This window comes from Coffea arabica, chromosome 8e, assembly GCF_036785885.1.
Source record: "Coffea arabica cultivar ET-39 chromosome 8e, Coffea Arabica ET-39 HiFi, whole genome shotgun sequence".
In the NCBI taxonomy this organism is placed as follows: domain Eukaryota; kingdom Viridiplantae; phylum Streptophyta; class Magnoliopsida; order Gentianales; family Rubiaceae; genus Coffea; species Coffea arabica.
Genome location: NC_092324.1, coordinates 8,368,761 through 8,389,766, shown reverse-complemented (window position 1 = coordinate 8,389,766; position 21,006 = coordinate 8,368,761). Strand labels below are relative to the sequence as shown.

General features: G+C 35.7%; 1 protein-coding gene across 6 annotated transcripts; it reads left to right on the top strand.

Moving 5' to 3' along the window:
* Positions 1-2,994: 2,994 nt before the first annotated feature.
* On the top strand, positions 2,995-13,470 carry LOC113704303 (arabinosyltransferase XEG113-like). 6 transcript variants are annotated; one of them, XM_027226118.2, is made up of 13 exons: positions 2,995-3,624; positions 4,341-4,622; positions 4,694-4,917; positions 6,043-6,148; positions 8,105-8,361; positions 8,524-8,659; positions 10,319-10,425; positions 10,508-10,561; positions 10,982-11,095; positions 11,786-11,884; positions 11,977-12,096; positions 12,806-12,892; positions 13,001-13,093. In XM_027226118.2, the coding sequence occupies exons 1-13, from the start codon at positions 3,447-3,449 to the stop codon at positions 13,022-13,024; spliced, it is 1,788 nt and encodes a 595-aa protein (XP_027081919.1). In that variant the 5' UTR covers positions 2,995-3,446; the 3' UTR covers positions 13,025-13,093. The 6 variants fall into 6 exon arrangements, with proteins under 6 accessions (XP_027081919.1, XP_027081917.1, XP_027081913.1 ...); XM_027226112.2 differs by having other exon boundaries at positions 3,006-3,624; positions 13,029-13,470; XM_027226114.2 differs by having other exon boundaries at positions 3,008-3,624; positions 4,712-4,917; positions 13,029-13,470.
* Positions 13,471-21,006: the final 7,536 nt, after the last annotated feature.

Genomic DNA, 21,006 nt, shown 5'->3' with positions numbered 1-21,006 from the left:
TGATTTACCATAAGTCCTCTACATTGATAAGTAATATCCCTTGTAAATTTTTTTTTATATATAAAAAATAAATTTCATTAATAAATTATGAAAATCATCCAACACGATTTGATTCATACCATTATAATCAGGAAAAAATTATGTTGCCATCCCTTCCTTCCGTTTGGTTGTGAATATTCTCAACTACAATCTCAATAGCTTGGTGTCAATTCAGCCGAGTGTTTTTCACAACTTATGCATACCCTTGATTTGAGTGCCAAATTCTTTGGTCTTTCACGATCTTGACCATCAATTGCAGACAATCTTCAGGAACAAATCGGGAAGAGAGGTCCTAATTCATAACTCAAGATCTGGACGTTTTCATTGGGTTGGTGAATCATGGATTGTTAAAATTAACGCCAAATGATGTCCTTTTTTTTTTTTTACAAGGGAATCCGCAGCCGCTATCCGAGAGTGCGCATTGGGTAAATCCCGTCCCATACAATAGTCCGCCAATCACACGGAGGGGTAATAAGTGCTAGGCAAACCCTGTACGATGGGCAAATATCTCAAGAATGGTTCGAACCCAAATTAGTAAAAAAGTATTATTCTAACTCTATCATCTCGACCAACTCTAACATCCCCGATCCGTAGGGGATTTTTTGTTGTTGACTCCTTTAATTAGATGGGAAAAATGACATATTTGAAATTGAGCTGGGTATGATGGCTTTTCTTATAAGATGTAATTTGGGTAGTTATAGTATTCAATAGTTGTGTACCAATATTTTGTCATGGAGTTTCAAGCTTCAACTTACCATGACTGCCCTTTGGTTAAAACTTGTCCTTGAATTTTGGATGTTCCCAAAAAAAAAAAAGTTAAATTTGCCAACACATTTCGTGCCCTCCAACCAGCTCTTCACTGCTACTGGCCAAAAGTATGGACCCCGAATTATGATCTTGATGTTGATGCTATGAGAAATATAGCAAGTTCTATCCTGAATTAGTTCTCTTTTTGCCTTATGAGTTGGCTCATGCTTTGCTATATTTGCAACGCAACTTTGAGAAGTAACTATTTCTTTCAGAACTACACAGGCATCACCAGCTAGAAAACGCGCTATTTCTAGTTGGACGATTGGCCTTGAAATTTGACACATGCACGGAACATCCAGACGCATTGGTGCACGGTACACAAATCCAATGATTGATAAATGATCTCAGAACAATAAAACGCTATTTAAATTGTCTCAATATATGAGTCCGACTTAGTATCTTAAAATAAAAATAAAAATTTTAAAGGAGACAAATAAGGGGTAAAGACCACTCAATAAATGAAATTGCCTAACAACTTTCTTTTGAACTATTTAAAAGTTATCTAACTTGAGTTATGAGTATGAATGATTTCGTTTTCATTTTCAGGAATGAAAAAGACAAAAAAAAATGACTTAAACCACAGTCTAATTGATTTGATGATTTTGACACTTCGAATCCTCAGCCCCACTATGGAGATTCATTATCAAACATCACTCTTCAAATTATGACACGTGTCACGTGAGATCATTTAAATCAATTTCTATAATATAATTTATTACACGTGTCAGGATTTTAAAAGTGGGACTTCTTAAGTGGTCTCTATATTGGGGTTAAAAATCGGAATTGGATACATGGAGCACAATTTCATGTGGACTAATAGCAAGATCAAATGGAAAGGTCACGTTGAAACCAAAAGAAGAAAATGAATTTTTAAAAATTCAGTAAAATTGAATGCGATTTAACTCATAGGGACATTAACAACAGCCACAATGTCCCTATTTAACTCTTAAACCAACTTTTTCCCTCTTTCCCTTTAAGGCTTGGGAGCCTCATTGGACTAAAAAAAAAAAAAAATTGAATAGCCAAAGGGTACAATGTGAATAATTTGATGGTTGTGAAGATTTTTTTGCCATTTTAATCTTACATTATCATATCACAGAACGCATTTCAGTAATTAATTTAGTGTGTTTTGGAAATTAACTCCATTTTTAATACGTTTTTCATATTAGTTAGTGGGGTAAATTGCGGTAAACTGCCTCATTTTTTTTATACCAAAATCACTTTGCCCCTCAACGTTATTTTTACCACTTTACCCGCTCTATTTATCAAAACAATGTTTGTTTTGATAAGATTGCCTTCATTTTCAATCATAAAAATATGTTAATTTGCAGCTTACTATCATAAACTAATAGTCTAGTTGCACTTTGTCGACTAACGATTCATAGGTAATTTACTCTTGTTATTGCAATCTTTTTCTTTTTATCGTTCACTTTTTCTTGTTTGTTTCTTTTTTCTTATATATTTTCTTTTATCCCTCCTCTTGTCACTTTAAAGATTTTCTTAACAATATTTGCAACTAATTAATTGTAAGCTCTAAGTTCTGTTTCTATACCTAAATAAATTTATATTTTTTATTATGCATGTCGTAATACAAGCAACAAACTATTGCAATCGACAAATAAATTAAACATAGGAATTTGTTATTATCCAATCAATCATCACGAAAATTAAGAAATAAAGCGACTTCAGACAAAATAAAAGAATGAGCAAGAAAAAAAATTAAGAAAACCAAACCTCAATAAAAATAAAATATATGTTGTTTGTGTTACAAGGCGTACTTAATTTGAAAAATAAATTAATCAGGCACATTCATAAGAATTAAAGTTTGTGGTTAATCAATTATTAATAATAATTACATATATTTAATAGTAGTGGCAAGAGAGAATGGGACAAGAATAAGAAAAATACTAAGAGAGAAGAAATAAAAGGAAAAAATAAATATAAATAAAATATCATGGGGTATTTTTTTTTTTTTAAAAAGAATATCATGGGTATTTAATGCTTAAACACGAATTAGGATATAAATTTGAGCATAAGATTCATTGGATAGAGAGCAAAGTGGTTTCAGAATCACGGTTCATCGCGGTAAATTACTGCAATTAGCTATATTAAGAAAGTTTCTTTCTATGGTAAAACACAGTAATGAGTAAAGTTTCCAAATTTGGAAGACTTGAAAATCGACTGCCAACTAAATATGTATGAATCCAGCTTAACACCATTACTGATCCACCACCAACTCTCCAATTACTTTAAATCTTTACCATATATATTTTCTTCAGTTACATTTGGAGATTTGTTCTACTTGCCCATTTCTATATTCACATTCCATTTCTCAAATCAAATTTCAGTTGACAGATTGAAATATTAATGGTCCTATTGGCTGTAAAGTGTTGACTTTCCACCACCATAAGGTCCATAACATCTCCACCTTCGCCACCCTGAAGCACGGTTTAGCCCGTTCTACCTAGAGTAGGCATGAAGATTTTTTGATGTTTTGATGAGAACCCAGATGAGGAAAATTGGGTTTTGCAATTAAATTGAGTTAAAATCCACATTCCTCAGTGGGTTTTCTTGGAAAGGTGTTAATATCAGCAAAAATGGCTTCTTGGAACAATCTCTTGAAAGATATGGCTAACTACAAGCCAGTTTTTCTGACCATCTATGCCGCTGTGGTGGTGGGAGTAGTGGTGTCTTCTTTTTATGTTTTCTCGGCAGTTTACAGCTCCTCATCTTCGTCTTCCTCCTCTTCTTCTTCCTCCCTCTGGTTCAGTCCAGGTACATTTGGGGTTTAAGGAAGGTTTATCCTTTCATTTCATGTTTTGAGTTCTTAATGACGTTTTTAAGGCTTCTCGATTAGCATTTTATTGTTTGTTTTGATAAAGTTTCTATCTTTTTGGATTTTGGTTTAGTTAATAAATTGAAGGAAAATCTGTTTTTCTTTTGGCCCTTTCACTATCATGGTCTGTGATACTTTATCTGGTTTCTTTATTAAAAGTTCATTTGTTGCAATGTGGTCAACCATTGGATGATGAAGGACTATATTTCTGAGATTGGCTGATAATGTAGTTATAACGTCATGACATCTAGTAGTTCCAACACAATTATATGAACTTTGCATTGGTGAAACTTCATGCATGTGGGTTTCGAAGGAACTAATAAACCGAGCAGAGGAAGATATGCAAAGAGTAGGTTCGAATTGTATATTTAAAATGCTCATGTATGTTATGGTTAAACATATGGATTGTTGATGTGGGATGTCATATTCATAGATGGTGTACAACTTCCCTAACAGTCCTTAAAAGGCAATTTACTATTGCAATAAGCAGATTTCAGTTTATTACAAAATTAAAAAAATGCAGATTCCATGCAAGTTTATGTATCTACCATATGTTATTTGACTTTAATATCAAGATGTTGTTTCTTCTAAGCTGTTAATTCATGCCTGACCTTTTTCACCTTCTAGTATCTTATTTTACTTGCGTTTTCTCCAGCCCAAAACCAGGTATCAAATTGTTCTCATCTAACTGTTGTGAATGTGTCTCTGGGTTCCGCCTCCCAGACACAGAGCAAATCAATGATGCCTATTTGGGAGGTCCCCCCTTCTGGTTCTAAGATGCCACCTCTTAAAACCTTTAAATTGACAAAGGAACTGGTTCAGCAAAGGGTGAAGGATAATGTTGTAGTAGTCACCTTTGGTAACTATGCTTTCATGGATTTCATACTCACATGGGTAAAGCACTTGACAGATTTAGGTGTCGATAACCTTCTTGTTGGTAAGTGATAGTTGTCTTCTCATAAAGCTGGAGAAAGAGGTCAAGAAACAATGACTTAATTGTTCAAAAAGAACTCAATTGTGATGCAGGTGCCATGGACACAAAAATGGTTGAAGCTCTCTACTGGAAAGGTGTACCAGTGTTTGATATGGGTGGCCATATGAGCACGATAGATGTTGGATGGGGTTCAAAAGCATTTCACAAGATGGGAAGGCAGAAGGTCATTCTGATAGATGCCATTCTTCCTATGGGTTTTGAAATACTAATGTGCGATACAGACGTGGTCTGGTTGAAGGTAACCTTTCTTGCTCAAATAATTGTTTGCCTGATCAAGTAAAGTTCTTTAGACTGATCCCCATTTGGCTTGAAAAATGGTCTGGTACAGTAAGTCCTGTTGCACCTTTTATGAGCTGGGTAAATAGGCAGAAGTAGTAGCTCACATTGGTCAATCTACTGCTTCAGTTGGCTGGCTTCACAAAGGATGCCAGAAGAGAGAGGAAGAGGAATGAAGGGAGGGATGAATGGCAGTCAAGTATGTCCAACTGTGACAAAGAATTAATCAGCTGTTGCTCATATTTTCAGAATTCATAAGTAATCTCAGTAAAGGAAAGGAGGGAAGGAATATTGGTAGTTGGATGTGCAAATCCTTCTAATGCAGTGATGTGCAATGGGGATAAGATGGCGCGATTCTACCTTTTATTCTACCAGCGACTGTAAAAAAAAACCAAAGACACCAAGTCTGTAGAGCTTTATTATTCTATTTGTCAGATATTGCTAGCTTCTCAAAATCTCCAAGAGGGAGGAGGGACAGTGAGGAAGGTATTATGATTCTGATAGTAGTGTTTATATTATTGATGGATTGTGAATCCACTAATTAGAATCTTGAGCAACTAAGAGTTCAGTGGGATAGTTGTGTTTGTGCGCGCACGCGCATGTGCGTGTGTGTGCGAGAGAGAGAGAGAGAGAGAGACATGAAGATCCTGACACAATGTATTAGAGTTTAGAAGAAAATATTATTTGTGTATAACTGGTTAAGTATGGCCTTTAACAGCGAGCAGTTATGAATTTGCTAGTCCCTTTTACTAGTCCTTCCTAAGAAAGCATGATACCAGTCAAGCGAAGGGTGATTGTACATTGATAATGGAGAGTAATGTCATGCAGATTTTTTTTGGTTTTGTTTTGAGTGCACATTCACAAACTGTCTTTCATCCTTCAAATAAATTTTGTTTCTGAAAAAAGTTTGTTTATGAATTTGGTGATTAAATGTTCCATCTTGTCCAAAAAGAAGGAAAAGAAAAAAAACTTTTGAGGTAATTTTTGGGCACTTCTAAACGCAATACCAAAATCTGTTTTGACTTTTCAGCTGCATGCCTAATCTTCACCTTTTGTTTGTCGCACTTTCTCAATTTCCATGCAACAGAATCCGCTGCCATATCTAGCACGTTTCCCTGAAGCTGATATCTTGACCTCAACTGATCAAGTTGTACCAACAGTTGTTGAAGATAGTTTGGACAACTGGCAACAAGGTAAGCTTTGAAGGAAGTTACTTACCTGCTATTTTCTTTTTATCCCCTTGCTAATGACTAGATTTTCTTCCTTGATATTGTTGTAGGAATACGGAATTATCCTTGCTATGTTATCGCTTATTTTAGGTGAATAATGATGACCATGCAGCTTGTTTGTTGTAAATACTGAATTCTTGAGCACTGATAGGAAGATGAATTTTCTGCAGCTTACATGATGACTTGAAGAGTCTTGTTATACCATGCTGGAAATGTCTCTGTAATCTTGTGTGCTTGTTCATATGGTTGGATCTTCTCTAAAGAAACAAAATCTTTAAATTTCCTGAATTTTTCAATGGTACTTCACTTAGTTCTGTAACAACACTTCCAAACCCTAGGTGCCTTTAATGGAGTTAGTATGACTTAAACTAATTTCAGATTAATAGTTAAATTTCATAAATGCTGATATCACACGACACTTTCACATTTCCAATCTGTTGCCTTTCTACTTAATACGTGGGGAGCATGGCAACCCTTTTCCTGGCCAAAGTGGATCGTGAACATTCATTTTCTTCATTGACATTTTGTAAATAGGTCCTGTTCATCAACTTGAACTCAAACCTCATATATCTTCTTTCAGTATGCAGGATATTAATCTGTCCGTAATGTTGTTTTCTTGATCAGTGAACTAAGTATTGTGAAGTGAGATTTTTCTATGCTTTGCATTAGAGACTGGGGGGTGTATTGTGTAACTAGCTAGCCAGAAGGCATTAATACATGCAATCTGGTGGTAACCATCTTGTTTGAGCCTTTAAGATGAATAATAATGATTGATTATTGAAAATTAGGACCTGTATTATGAACTTGAAGCAATTAGGTGAATAGCACAATTTGCTTGACCATCCTCCAACTTGGTTCCCTACCAGAAACGGCTATTAAACCTGACTATCTTAGGTTGTGCCTCTGTTCTTGTGGGCAAATGAATTGTCTTTGGTGGATCAGGATTTGATTTCAAGGTCCTATTGATGTGTATAATCAACCTCCTTTTGCCTTTAAGAACGTATTTTAAATGTTATTCTGACAAGATTTATGATTTTAAGTCTAAATGTACATTTTGGATAAAAGTCAATCCATGGAGCAACTTGTCAGGATATTTATTTTCCAGGGATCTGGTGCATATGATCAACTATTGTGCATCCGCCAAAACCAGCCTCTTGAAACAGTGAATGTGTAAATAATTTTGTGGAAGTGTTATTTCATTTTTTGTAAGATTGTTGGAGTAGAGCAAATGGAACTTGATGAGCGCTTTTTATTCATGCTGCTGTTTTACGCATAGAAATCAAGTCACAAGTGAAACTTTATTTAGTTTAAAGCATAAGCGTATCTGCTGATGATAACTAAGTCTGCCAGTTGTCATGGCTGAAACAAGCGATACCATGTAAACCTGTACTTAGTCTTTTGACTACAGAGTATGAATATCTGACAGCTTGATCATGCATGTGGATAATTTACACTACTACTAGTCTTACAATATCTAATGAGATAGTTCTCTCTGAATTTGTATTCCCACAGTTAAAACTGAAGTATCGTGAAACCCTAATAGCGTGGGTGACACCAATAATTATCCCATATGAAAGACAAATTAGCTGGTGTACATTTTTATTGCTGATATGAAGGTATTCGTACAATTTTAATCCTCAATAGAATGCTTACAGTTTCACTATTGGGCCTGCATAAACTAGCCAATTAGAAGTTCACCATTAAGTTGTAAAACATCAGTTCTTAAGTTTGATATTTTCACATTCAATTAAGTTTCTTTTCTTTTCTCTCTGATGTATTTCAGCATCATATAGCTGTGCTTGAATTTCATATAGAATTATTAAATTAAGTTAAATGCTGAAAAACAAAGACCTCAAACATAACTAAGAAAAGTTACTCTTATGTTGCCATTTTCCATATGAAATGCCACGTCTTGCACAGTTGGTGCTGCATATAATATTGGTATATTTCACTGGCGGCCATCCAATTCTGCAAAACAATTGGCAAGAGAGTGGAAGGAATTGCTTCTAGCTGATGCTAATCTATGGGATCAGAATGGTTTCAATGATCTTGTCCGGAGGCAGCTAGGTCCATCTGTTGATGAAGAAAGTGGATTGGCCTATGCTTATGATGGAAACCTCAAGCTAGGTCTTCTCCCTGCAAGTATTTTTTGCAGTGGCCATACTTACTTTGTCCAGGTAAGCCCCTGAAATGATGCTATTTTTCTGCTTCTCAATTTCTGATTTTGTTGCGCAGGTAACAACTAGGTAGACATCTTTGGCTAATTTACGAACTTTTTTTTCATTTACTGACACTAATTTTAGGTCTAAATTTTCGTGTACCCCTATGCTATTTTACAGGCAATGTATCAACAACTCAGACTGGAGCCTTACGCTGTACATACCACATTTCAATATGCTGGAACTGAGGGAAAGCGTCACAGGCTACGAGAAGCAATGGTTTTCTATGATCCACCAGATTACTATAACGCGTCAGGTTCTTTTTCTTCTAAATGTTGAAGATCCTTTCTGCATGGATTCCCTTCTGATAAATGGCTTGTATTGACTACCTTTTGTGTCGCTTATATTCATTCTGTATACTTAAATGTTTCTGTGAATGTGTTATATTTCCTTTTCCGGGCATCATATTTTCAATTCCTTGTCCTGGGTCGCAACAGCTATCCAAATAAGATAACTAGTTTACCAAGACTTTTTGGGACCCTCGTGTTTCTATCATCGCCATATTTGTCTTACTTGCTGCCCAATTGCTTCTCCTCCTGGAATGAGCTATTTCTTTTAGGGAATGTATAAATTTAAGTTGTTCTGTTGTTATAAATTTCTTCTGACCTGGTTACTAAATTTAGTGTATGAGGTATGGACACTACGTAGTCACATTTTAGAATTACATATATTGTCATATTTCAAGCGGTAGTACTGGCTATTATCTTTTAAAACATGAGATGACCTCACCAGAGCCCGAATATGATACAGAAAAGATGCCTATAATTTAAAGGTGTTGAATCCTTAAAGAGCTATTAGATGTATAGCTTTCATTTTTCGAGATTGATAATTTTGATATCATGTTACATCTGAGAAAACCAATAAACTAAAAGGAATATGTAATTCATATATGAATGGTCTTTACTGCTGTATGAATTGAAAGTCTTTACTTCTTTTATTGTGAAAATAATGAAAATTTTAGACTAGGTTATCTAAGCTCTACTCATGTGGTGCTGGCCTCTATATATCCTCACCCCATCCCATCTCTTGCTAATTTTAAACTCATGCATAATTTTAAGCAGATCATCAACTATGAAGCTGTTTCTGCTTGGTGGATTGTTGGGTCAGACATAGTTGTTGATTATGATCATCCTGCTGTTTTAAGTTTGATATCACCATTCCACAATGTCTTGTTTGAGATGCAAAATGGCCAAAGAACTTGAACTCCGTGCAACTTTCAGTGACATGTCCACGACTGCTGCAGAACCACTCTGCCTAAAATATACCTGTTATTACTACATTCTCCCCCAAAATTGCAATAAAGTTGTTAAAGAATTTCTAGAAAGATCTGCAACTAGTCCTGAGCCTATCCAAAATAGCGTACATCATGTACTTTTCTGAGCCCTGACCCATCTACTACTTTTTGACATCATTTCATTCTTCACACTTCAATCAACTATTACTTTTTGTTTGATGCTAGGGAGAAAGTCCTTTTCTTTTGCTATTTGTTATTTCTGTTCCTTGGTATTTATCAGAGCTCCCAGTGGACGAGGTTCTTTCCATGTTAATAAGTTGGTTGAACCAAAATTCAAGAACCCAGGAAATGTAATGACAGACCTAGACGTCAAAGAGAGAGCAATGAATTTGAAATTCATTTTGTGTTAACTGTGGCAAAGGGGGACAAATGTTTTCTGATACTTCTTATTCAATTTTTGTGTTTCTATGAGTTTTATCTAACAAATGGATACATTCTTAAACATGAAGAATATGCAGTTGTTTTCTCCAGATTCAAGCGTGAACTTCTTTGCTTGTATTCTATTGTGTTGACTAGTCACCGGTTTCCTGTGATGTTTGTTGAATCACTTTGGTATTCATAGCTTTCATTTTCCCAGTCCATTTCTTGCTGTGATAAGGCTGAATTTGTAATGTTTTTTAGAATCCTACGCAGGAGGGTTCTTGACATTCAAACCTTCTATACCCAAGAGCTTGTTACTAGATGGAGAACATAATCTTGAATCACACTTTGATCTTGTAAATTACCAAGTATGTGCCTATTGCCATAGTCTTTTTGGTTTATTACCTTGCAATGTCTTCTCATGCTTCATTCTTATATGTGTTTATGCAGATCAAACAAATAAGGACTGCACTTGCTGTTGCTTCATTGCTGAATCGTACATTGGTAAGAATCCTTTCCTCTTATACCCAGTCTAAAATTATGTACTTCTAAGATGTAAATCTTTTATAACCTTGTAAAAAATTCTTTAGAATGGATGACTAGAAAAAGAAGTAAAGAAACCCTGTCTTAGACAATGTACTTCTAAGGTGTAAATCTTTTTAAACCCTGTTAAGTGCAATAGGTTGTTTACTAAGAGTCCCAGCTAGATGCCACATGAGCACTAATTAGATTTTCATGGCCTCTTTATGAATGTAAGTCTGCTCATGATACTTTCCATACTACCAGTCTGCGGAAGCTTAATCTTGTTTCAATAACATTATCAAATTACCTTGGAAGTGGACTGTCTGTAAAAAGTCAATGGAATCTAAGACGCGGCACCATTCTCATGTCTTGATCTCTCTTTGTTCTTATTTGTGATTTTAGGTAATGCCTCCGCTCTGGTGCAGGTTGGATAGGTTATGGTTTGGACATCCTGGAATTTTGCCAGGCAGTATGACGAAACAACCTTTTATCTGTCCTTTGGATCATGTGTTTGAGGTACTAAAATAGGACTATTTTGCCCCAAGGAGAATAATAATGAAAACCAAAACATATAATTATTATAATTATGCTCTGCAGAAAAAATTATGACCCACTCAAACCAGTTTGGTTGCTTAGTTAATTTGTTCTCCATTGTGATACCCGTACCCTATGCTGACCAAAAGAAATAGGATGGTGTTGTGGGTAGGAGAATGAAAATTTATGTCCTGTCCTCTTGCAAGGGATGAACTTGGTATAAGACTATCTAGAATTGGCCTTAGAAGTAATTCACATTTGCAATTGGCAGTAGTTTCCCTATGTATTTGCAAAGTAGTCTCTGCTTATTTGATTCACTAATAATGATAGATTCTTTCAAGGTGCATGAACAGACTCCATTCTGTGGTCGAGCAATGGTAATGGACTCTTAATGTTTCTGAAGTTTCATGAAACTGAATTGAAACTGCTTCTTTTTATCACAATACTTTTCAAGGCGCCTTGTTTTTTCATACATCAAGGCATGAAAGTCGATTTCCTCTACAGAAGCTCTGCAATATTTGTAAAGACTACCACCTTATGCTGCTGGTGGAATCATCTTAAGTATCTTATCTCACAATAGTTGCATATGAGTATAATCTTTTGTTCAATACATCTATAATTTCCTATGAGCTGTGTGTTCTGTTTCGGTTAATTCCTTGTAATACCATTCAGGTTAAGACAATGTTGAATGAATTGCCAGAGGACGAATTTGGACCACCGATCAGAATTAGGGAGTATTCTTTATTTGCGAATCCTTCCATGCCTAAGAAGGTTTTCCTTCAAGCTGCTAAACAACAGCTTATGATTGTGCATCTCTTATGACATCTTGGCGACAAACTCTGATTCTGGTGATTTTTTTTCAGGTGAAGGAATCATGGCTTGATGTAAATCTTTGTCAAGAGGGGTCACGAGGTTGTGAAGTTTCAAACAGCACAAGTCAAGCGGGAGTTCTCAAATTTCCGAAACGTAGTTCTGAAGAAACGGTAAATATGATTACGACACTAGACTTTGGATCTATTTAGTGGATTCCAAGACTTTTACTGTTCACATATAATAGTCATTCAACTTGTTTTCAGAACTTTTCCTACATGAAGGTTTGGATATTGCTGCTCATTGACATTTTATCCATCAATAGATCCAATTACCTGTGTTACTTCAAATACCGGTAAACAGAAATCTGTGAAAATTACTTCAGGGTGACCATTAGAATGGCATCTTTAAGTTTACAGCAACTTTGCTGCTAAACCATCAACCATTCTTGCTGGAAATGGTCTATTTAATAGTAGTTTACGGGATATAGAATTAATATAATGGTTGATCATTGGAAAATGGACTTGGGGTTGTTTGACAACTCTATTAGGTGCTCAAATGAACAGATTGAGATTTCATTTAATTTAATTTATTTGATAACAAAATTTGCCTACATGAATACATCAAGCACCAATTAACCTGTTATTTTCTTCAGCTTAACTCAATGCTCATTGTTTCTAGCATTAGTTATTTGTATTTTAGAAAATTCACATATGGTGGACTATAACCAGACAAACAAAGATTGAATTCATTCCATTTCTTCCATCTACCTTGTGGTATTATCATTTGCATTATCAGTTCCATGTATTTTATATCTGCCAATCCATCAGACTTTGAATATCTGTTAACTGACCGACATTATAACTTGGTTGTTTCAATCAGTACAAGACTGTATTCTCATCATTCAAAGATGTTAAAGTCATCCAGTTCTCATCCATGCAAGATGCCTTCACAGGCTTCGCTGATAAGGTAATATATCTCTCTCTCCTTGTATTTGTACATAATATGCTTGCCTGAAAGCGTGTTAGTCTGTGATATTCATGAAGCTTTCTGGAAATTTATTTCTATTTTGTAAAGGCACTAACACAAACAAACCAATGATCAGTCAAGGGAGGACAAATTCAGGAAGCGTGTGAAGGCATATACAGGTCTTTGGTGTTGTGTGGAAAATCATACTCCAGGTCACATATTATATGACATCTATTGGGATGAAAAACCCAATTGGAAACCTAAACCACCTCAAACTCCAGAAGAAGATCATCCACCTGCTTTAACACCTCTTACCGGTACATATTGATGTCGCTCCAGCTGTTGAAGTAACTTGAGCAGTGCAGCAGGATGACATGCTAGAACTATTCTAGTATCTACAGCCGCATTGTTGACACCAATAGAGCTGTATAGATACCATCCATGTAAGATCATATCTATAGATCTATAGGCTGACTAGCTAATTCCTGAGATAGCATAGTTTGTATTATGTGCATACTTACAAAAGGATTTTGGTGGTTGTCCAATTGAAAAAAGTGCGAACAAAAAGTTGATACGCATATTGAAAGATAGTTGTTGCTGGTCTCTTTGCACTTAGCAGCATAAATACAAGTGTTGGGAAAAAAAATAATCTGAAAATCATTTTATTGCAAAATAAATGACTTGATATTTAAAATTGTGCCCCTCAGTTTTTCATTTTTGTTAAAGGACCAGCTAGACTCCTGATGATAGGGGTGTGAATCGGAATCGAAATCGGTAATTCGGAACTTTGAAATCGGAATTTGTTCAGGAAGCGTGTGAAGGCATATACAGGTCTTTGGTGTTGTGTGGAAAATCATACTCCAGGTCACATATTATATGACATCTATTGGGATGAAAAACCCAATTGGAAACCTAAACCACCTCAAACTCCAGAAGAAGATCATCCACCTGCTTTAACACCTCTTACCGGTACATATTGATGTCGCTCCAGCTGTTGAAGTAACTTGAGCAGTGCAGCAGGATGACATGCTAGAACTATTCTAGTATCTACAGCCGCATTGTTGACACCAATAGAGCTGTATAGATACCATCCATGTAAGATCATATCTATAGATCTATAGGCTGACTAGCTAATTCCTGAGATAGCATAGTTTGTATTATGTGCATACTTACAAAAGGATTTTGGTGGTTGTCCAATTGAAAAAAGTGCGAACAAAAAGTTGATACGCATATTGAAAGATAGTTGTTGCTGGTCTCTTTGCACTTAGCAGCATAAATACAAGTGTTGGGAAAAAAAATAATCTGAAAATCATTTTATTGCAAAATAAATGACTTGATATTTAAAATTGTGCCCCTCAGTTTTTCATTTTTGTTAAAGGACCAGCTAGACTCCTGATGATAGGGGTGTGAATCGGAATCGAAATCGGTAATTCGGAACTTTGAAATCGGAATTTGTTGGACTTTTGATATCAGAATTTCCGACCGATTTCGATTTCGAATACACCAATTCCGAATTCATGAATATAAAAATTATTATTATTATTATATAAATATTTTATTACATATATATATATATAAAATATTATATATATATATATATGTGAAAACGAAATTGAAATCGAAATAGGAATTCCGAATCATCAAATTCAAGAATATAAAAATTATTTTTATAATATAAATGTTATATTATATATATTTATGAAAAACAGATTTGAAATCGAAATAGGAATTTCGAATTCTGATTTCGATTTCTATTTCGAATTGTGAATTCGAAATCGGAATTTGATAGGTTGTCAAAATCTGTGCAATAATAAATACCTGCTCAATCGAAATATAATTTCTATAGATAATGATAAGCATGATCGAATCCACAGGGACTGGGAATATTTGTCTCTTTCGAAAGTCAAACTAACAATGGGGGGTTTTTATAGCAATGTCAATAATTAAACGGTTTGAATAAAAATAAATAACCAACTAAAAATTAAATGTCAAATTATTAAAAACCAAATTAACAATAGCTAAACTCTAGTCAATAAATAACTTCAGCAATGGTTCAACTAATTGATCATCGATGCAAAGATAATTCCAACTATTAACTAATAAATAAGTTATAACTGTCAAACAAGCGATGACAGTTAACTGCTCCTTACTGTTTCGATGACTGAGGTACGCCCGTCAATTACTACTCTAATCGGAAAATAACGTTAGGTACGCCTATAAGATTTAATTTCCCAATTGCCTTACGTATTAGAGGAGCCCTATTCTAACCAAATAACACACTACCAGAGTTATTTTAGATTAGCCTGTGTATTCTCCTGACACAAATCTAATCATGTCAATTGTCACTATTTTAGAGTAATTAAACAATTACAGATTTAACGCTCTAATTGACATCCGGTTGCTAAATTAATTCAATGTCCGGACCCAGAATATTTAATTACCAAAACAACCATAAACATTACAAACAAAGAATATGCAAATACCAGTAAATAAGAGGAATAAATAAAATTAATTCGATCTCACAATTTTTAGATGAACCAAAGTCTCCGTTATTCCTTAACTAGAAAAAGAGATTTAGTTCATCTCTATGGAGGAAATCCCATATGAAATTGCAGAGATCGTTGCCGCGTACATTGTCCCAAAATTTAGATGAAAATGGCGATGGAATTAAGAACAATGCCAAAGACAACTCCAAGCCAAAGAATGGCTAATTGTTTTCTACTAAGTGTCTAGCTACGAGGGAATAGAAAAAGCTACATAAAAGATGCCAAAGTCCAATTCCAGCTAGGGTCAAAATTGACGGCTGCCAAGAGAAATAATAGGAAAGAGTCCTACTGCTTCTCGGTTTCCTCCTGCCAACTTACTACACCTCCATCAAAATAGGAAACTTTGTCTTCCAATTGGAGTTGGGCTTGTAACTCTATGTAGATTTCCACATCTCATTCCTCATTTATCAGAATTTTGTATTCTACCCCTCCAATTATGTCCAAATGTCAATTATAAGTAGAATCCGACAATTAACAAAATATTTGGCACAAATAATGAGGAAAATCAACCAGAAAATTACTAACAATTAACACCCTATCAATTCCCTCCACACCTAATTCATGTTTGTTCTCAAGTATAAGAACAACTAAATTCAAGCAATGGTCAGCTCCCACGCCATCTATTGCCAAGCTGTGCTTAGACCAAAATAAAGGTTCAGTGATTAAGTGTCAAGACATAATCCTCCCGGTTAGCTTTTGAGATCACAGACTCGTCTAATTCATGTCTAACCCATCTAGGAAAGCAAATTATTAAACTAGCAACAGTCAGCAATTGGTCCAACTGGCAACCACTATCTCAACATTGAAAACCAAGGATCGGCAGGCCAACATGATCATATGCTTATATATTTTTCACATCTATTTCTTTTCTCTTTTCTCTCTTTATTTTTATTCATTTTTTTGATTTTTTTTTTAACAAATAAAGGCTTAGTCCCAAGTCATTCAAGTCTTTTGACGTGAACTCTGACATTTTTGGATGAAAGAACCCAGTTACTCAACTTTTCACCGCTTCAGGACCACCTACTCATAAATGTCGTCATTTTTTGACGCGAGAGTCGACACTTGTGGTGAAAATTCTGGGTTACTAGGTGACGACACTAGCGCAGTATAGCCATATGTTATTCACACAAAACACCAAAATACCAGACAATTAAAGAACATGGCCCACGTCATCTTCTAAACATGGAGAACTAAGGTCAACAGGAGACCAATCCACACAACAGTTACCAGCAAAATATTTACATTGCCTAAACAAGTTAACCATAATTTGCACAAAGTCATTAAACTCACAGTATTCACCAAGACAATATGCTCTTACTTGCCACCGAAACTAAATTCATAGAATAAACACATCTAGCAATAGAAGAATGAGTTGCCACAATATTTACCAAGACAACAATAAGGCAAGCAAAATAAGAAAAGCAGAAAATTAAAGAGACACCAGTCGAATCCCTCCCCTCACAACTGAAGGGTACATTGCCCTCAATGTAACAAATAAATAGCAGAAATAAGAAGATGGGCAACGAAACTTCCTTGAAGTCACGGGGACTGTGACAGGGTCATAGGGTGGGTCAAGCTCAAATGGAGGCGGAAATCCCGTGTGGTGCATAAATGCTACCAGATTGTGCGCAATGTTGGCTGCAGAGGTCGCGCGAGGGTGCCGCGAATAGCGGCGGTGGTAGAGCGACGAACAACGGGCAGCGGCAGCGGATGATTGGACGAAGAGATGGCGATGGCGTGCGAGGGAGGGCTGGTGGTATGCGGTGGGTTTGTGGGAGAGAGGAGGCGGCCGTGGCCAGGCGGCGCTGGTGTGATGGCGAAGGAGTGGGAGAGCGGCGGTGGCCGTGGGTTCGCACGGGTAGCGGCGGCATGCGATGGAGGAGTTGCGGCCGAAAAAAAAGAAGGAAAGAAGGCGGCGGCTTGAAAGGGAGAGGAGAAACAGAGAAGAAGAAGAAAAGAAAAGAGAAAGAAAGAAAGAAAAGAAGAAAAAGGAAAAAAAAATAGTTTATGGGGTTTTTTTTAAAAAAATTTTCTTTTGTTTTTGGATCGTCAAACACGGCGTGAGCACGCCAAGATTAGAAAAAGCATACTGAACTTGGGGAGTTACTTTCGCCATTTAACGCGTGCCCTCCTCGCGTGGGCACGCCATGATTCCACTTCCTGCCAACGTCACGAGATGTTGAGATTTTACCAACAAGGCGTGGGCATGCCAAGATTGGTAAACGTCCACTGACCATGAGGTTGGGGTTTACACGATTAACACGTGCCCTCCTCGCGCGGGCACGCCAAGATTACCTGTCCTGGTCACAGTGGAGGAAAATATCAAGATCAATCAGTACCCAAGTGAGAAACGACAAATTTAAAGCATTAAACAACGAAAAATAAACAAAACCAATATTTGGGTTGTCTCGTAAAAAGCACCTTTCTTTAACGTTTTTGACTAAACATTGTCATGTTTGTTCAGGGAGGATAAAATCTTGTGGCTCATTTCAGTGTTTCATCCTCTATATAGTCCTGATAGCTCTCGTAAATAGAGTCATCCTTCAACACACGAGTTACGGTCTTCCACGAACTAATAGAAGGCGCCAAACAAGTCAACAATAATCTGAATTCTCCTCTCACTCCTCCATCATGCACATTTATTGGTCCAAGATATCTTGCCATCGCCATTCTTAATTTATTCCTGTCATGAAATTCAAAATTTTCTGGTATAATAAAGTCAATTTCACTAACAGGAATTGAAGAATAAGAGTCAGGAGAATATTGATTAAGGAATGGAGGAGATGTCACGGCATTTGAAGATTGTTCACTGGATTCATTCACTTGAATGAGTTGATACCGGGGCCTCATTTCTTGCACTTCAACTTCCCTTTCAACTACATCTTTATATTCGTTTTCTTGAAACTCTTGCAGTTCCATGTCATTTGTCCGGATAATTGCACTCTCATCTTCTTCAAGGTCGATGTTGGTCTGTGAGGGCAATTCTTCACACTTGTGAGAAGCTAATTGCGTCATCCTGGATATTAATAGATACACTTGATCCGTCATTCCGGATGTCAATAAATGCACTTGCTCCGCTAGGTTACGAATGCTCGTTTGTGTCTCCTGATGAAATCGATATGTATTAGTAACTAGTAATTCAATCATTTCTTCAAGAGACATACCTGACATGGATTATGGCTGTTGAAACTCTTGCTGTTGAAAATTCATTGGCCCGGTCGCACAATTAAAATTGGATTTATCCCACCATCCTTGATCATACCTGTTTGAGTAAGGGTCATACCATGTTTGAAATCGAGGTGAAAAATCTCCAAAAATATCAATTGGAGCACTTAGATTATCTTGAAATGCGGGACATATGTCGGTTGAATAACTTGAAACAAAATAAGTTCCACAATTTGTAACAACTAATTGATCATTAGGAAAAACACGAGTCTCATAACCCCTTTCAGGAATAAAGTCCAGTCTATCATCAAAATACGAAATGTTAGCAGCCATAAACTATATAAAAAAATAAGAGAAAAATAATAAAAAAATGAAAACAATATGAAGTAAAAAAGAAACAAATTAATCTGGCACCAGTCCCCGGCAACAGCGCCAAAAATTGACAGGTTGTCGAAACCCGTGCAATAATAAATACCTGCTCAACCGAAATATAATTTCTGTAAATAGTGATAAGTAGGGTTGAATCCACAGGGACTAAGGATATTTGTCTCTTTCAAAATTTAAACTAACAATGGGGGGTTTTTATAGCAATGAAAATAATTAAACGGTTTGTATAAAAATAAATAACCAACTAAAAATTAAATGTCAAATTATTAAAAACCAAATTAACAATAGGTAAGCTCCAGTTAAGAAATAACTTCAACAATGGTTCAACTAATTGATCATCGATGCAGAGATAATTCCAACTATTAACTAATAAATAAGTTATAACTGCCAAACAAACAATGACAGTCAACTCCTCCTTACTGTTTCGATGACTGAGGTACGACCGTCAATTACTACTCTAATCGAAAAATAACCTTACGTATACCCGTAAGATTTAATTTTTCAATTGCCTTACGTATTAGAGGAGGCCTATTCTAACCAAATAAGACAATACCAGGGTTATTTTAGATTAGCCTGCGTATTCTCCTGACACAAATCTAATCATGCCAGTTGTCACTATTTTAGAGCAATTAAACAATACGGATTTAACGCTCTAATTGACATCAAGTTGCTAAATTAATTCAATGTCCGGACTCAGGATATTTAATTAACAAAATAACTATAAACATTACAAACAGAGAATATGCAAATACCAGTAAATAAGAGGAATAAATAAAATTAATTCGATCTCACAATTTTTAGATGAACCAAAGCCTCAGTTGTTCCTTGACTAGAAAAAGAGATTTAGTTCATCTCTATGGAAGAAATCCCATGCGAAATTGCAGAGATCGTTGCTGCGTACATTGTCTCAAAATTTAGATGAAAATGGCGATCGAATTAAGAACAATGCCAAAGACAACTCCAAGCCAAAGAATGACTAATTGTTTTCTACTAAGTGTCTACCTACGAGGGAATAGAAAAAGCTACATAAAAGATGCCAAAGTCCAATTCCGGCTAGGGTCAAAATTGACGGCTGCCAAGAGAAATAATAGGAAAGAGTCCTACTGCTTCTCGGTTTCCTCCTGCCAACGTACTACACCTCCATCAAAATAGGAAACTTTGTCTTCCAATTGGAATTGGGCTTGTAACTCTATACAGATTTCCACATCTCATCCCTCATTTATCAGAATTTTGTACTCTATCCCTCCAATTATGTCCAAATGTCAATTATAAGTAGAATCCGACAATTAACAAAATATTTGGCACAAATAATGAGGAAAATCAACCAGAAAATTACTAACAATTAACACCCTATCATCATTTCCGATTTGAAAAATCTTATTATCGAAGTTGACCAATTCGAAATCGGCTATTCCGATTTCCATTCCGAATTATTGAATTCGAAATTTCGAATTCAATTCAAATTCGGTTGGTAAATCGAAATTTTTGCGATTTTGCACACTCCTACCTGATGAGCTCCAACTTCAAAATTGGTTCGAAAAGTGAAGAAAAACAAAAATGCTTATTGTAATGATATTCACATTAGTTTATGCAACACAACTGAGTATATCATTTCATGAAGAAGCTCTAGAAAGATATTCTTAATTGGACAGATACTCCTACAAAGGACTTTGTTTAGATGCTATGAAGGAAATTAAACCAAGTTTATTTCATTTTTTTGTTTAGTTTGTTTGATTAAAGTAGTTACTATAAGTAATTACATGGTCAAGTATTAGTCAGTTGCCTCTAAGTATTAGTTGGGTCCGAAGTTTGTCTCTTTTTCCATAGTAGATTAGGAAATTTCAAATGAGTTTCAAGTAAGTTTGGGTTTGTAATTGTGTTTGTTTAGGAAGCTTTGCAGTCTATAAATACTATTAATCTAGTACATTGTTACTTAAAAAGAGAGTCGAAAAAGTTGAGTTGTGAGATAGAGGGAAAGTCTCTAAAACTGTTATTACTGGGTTATTGTAAGCTAAA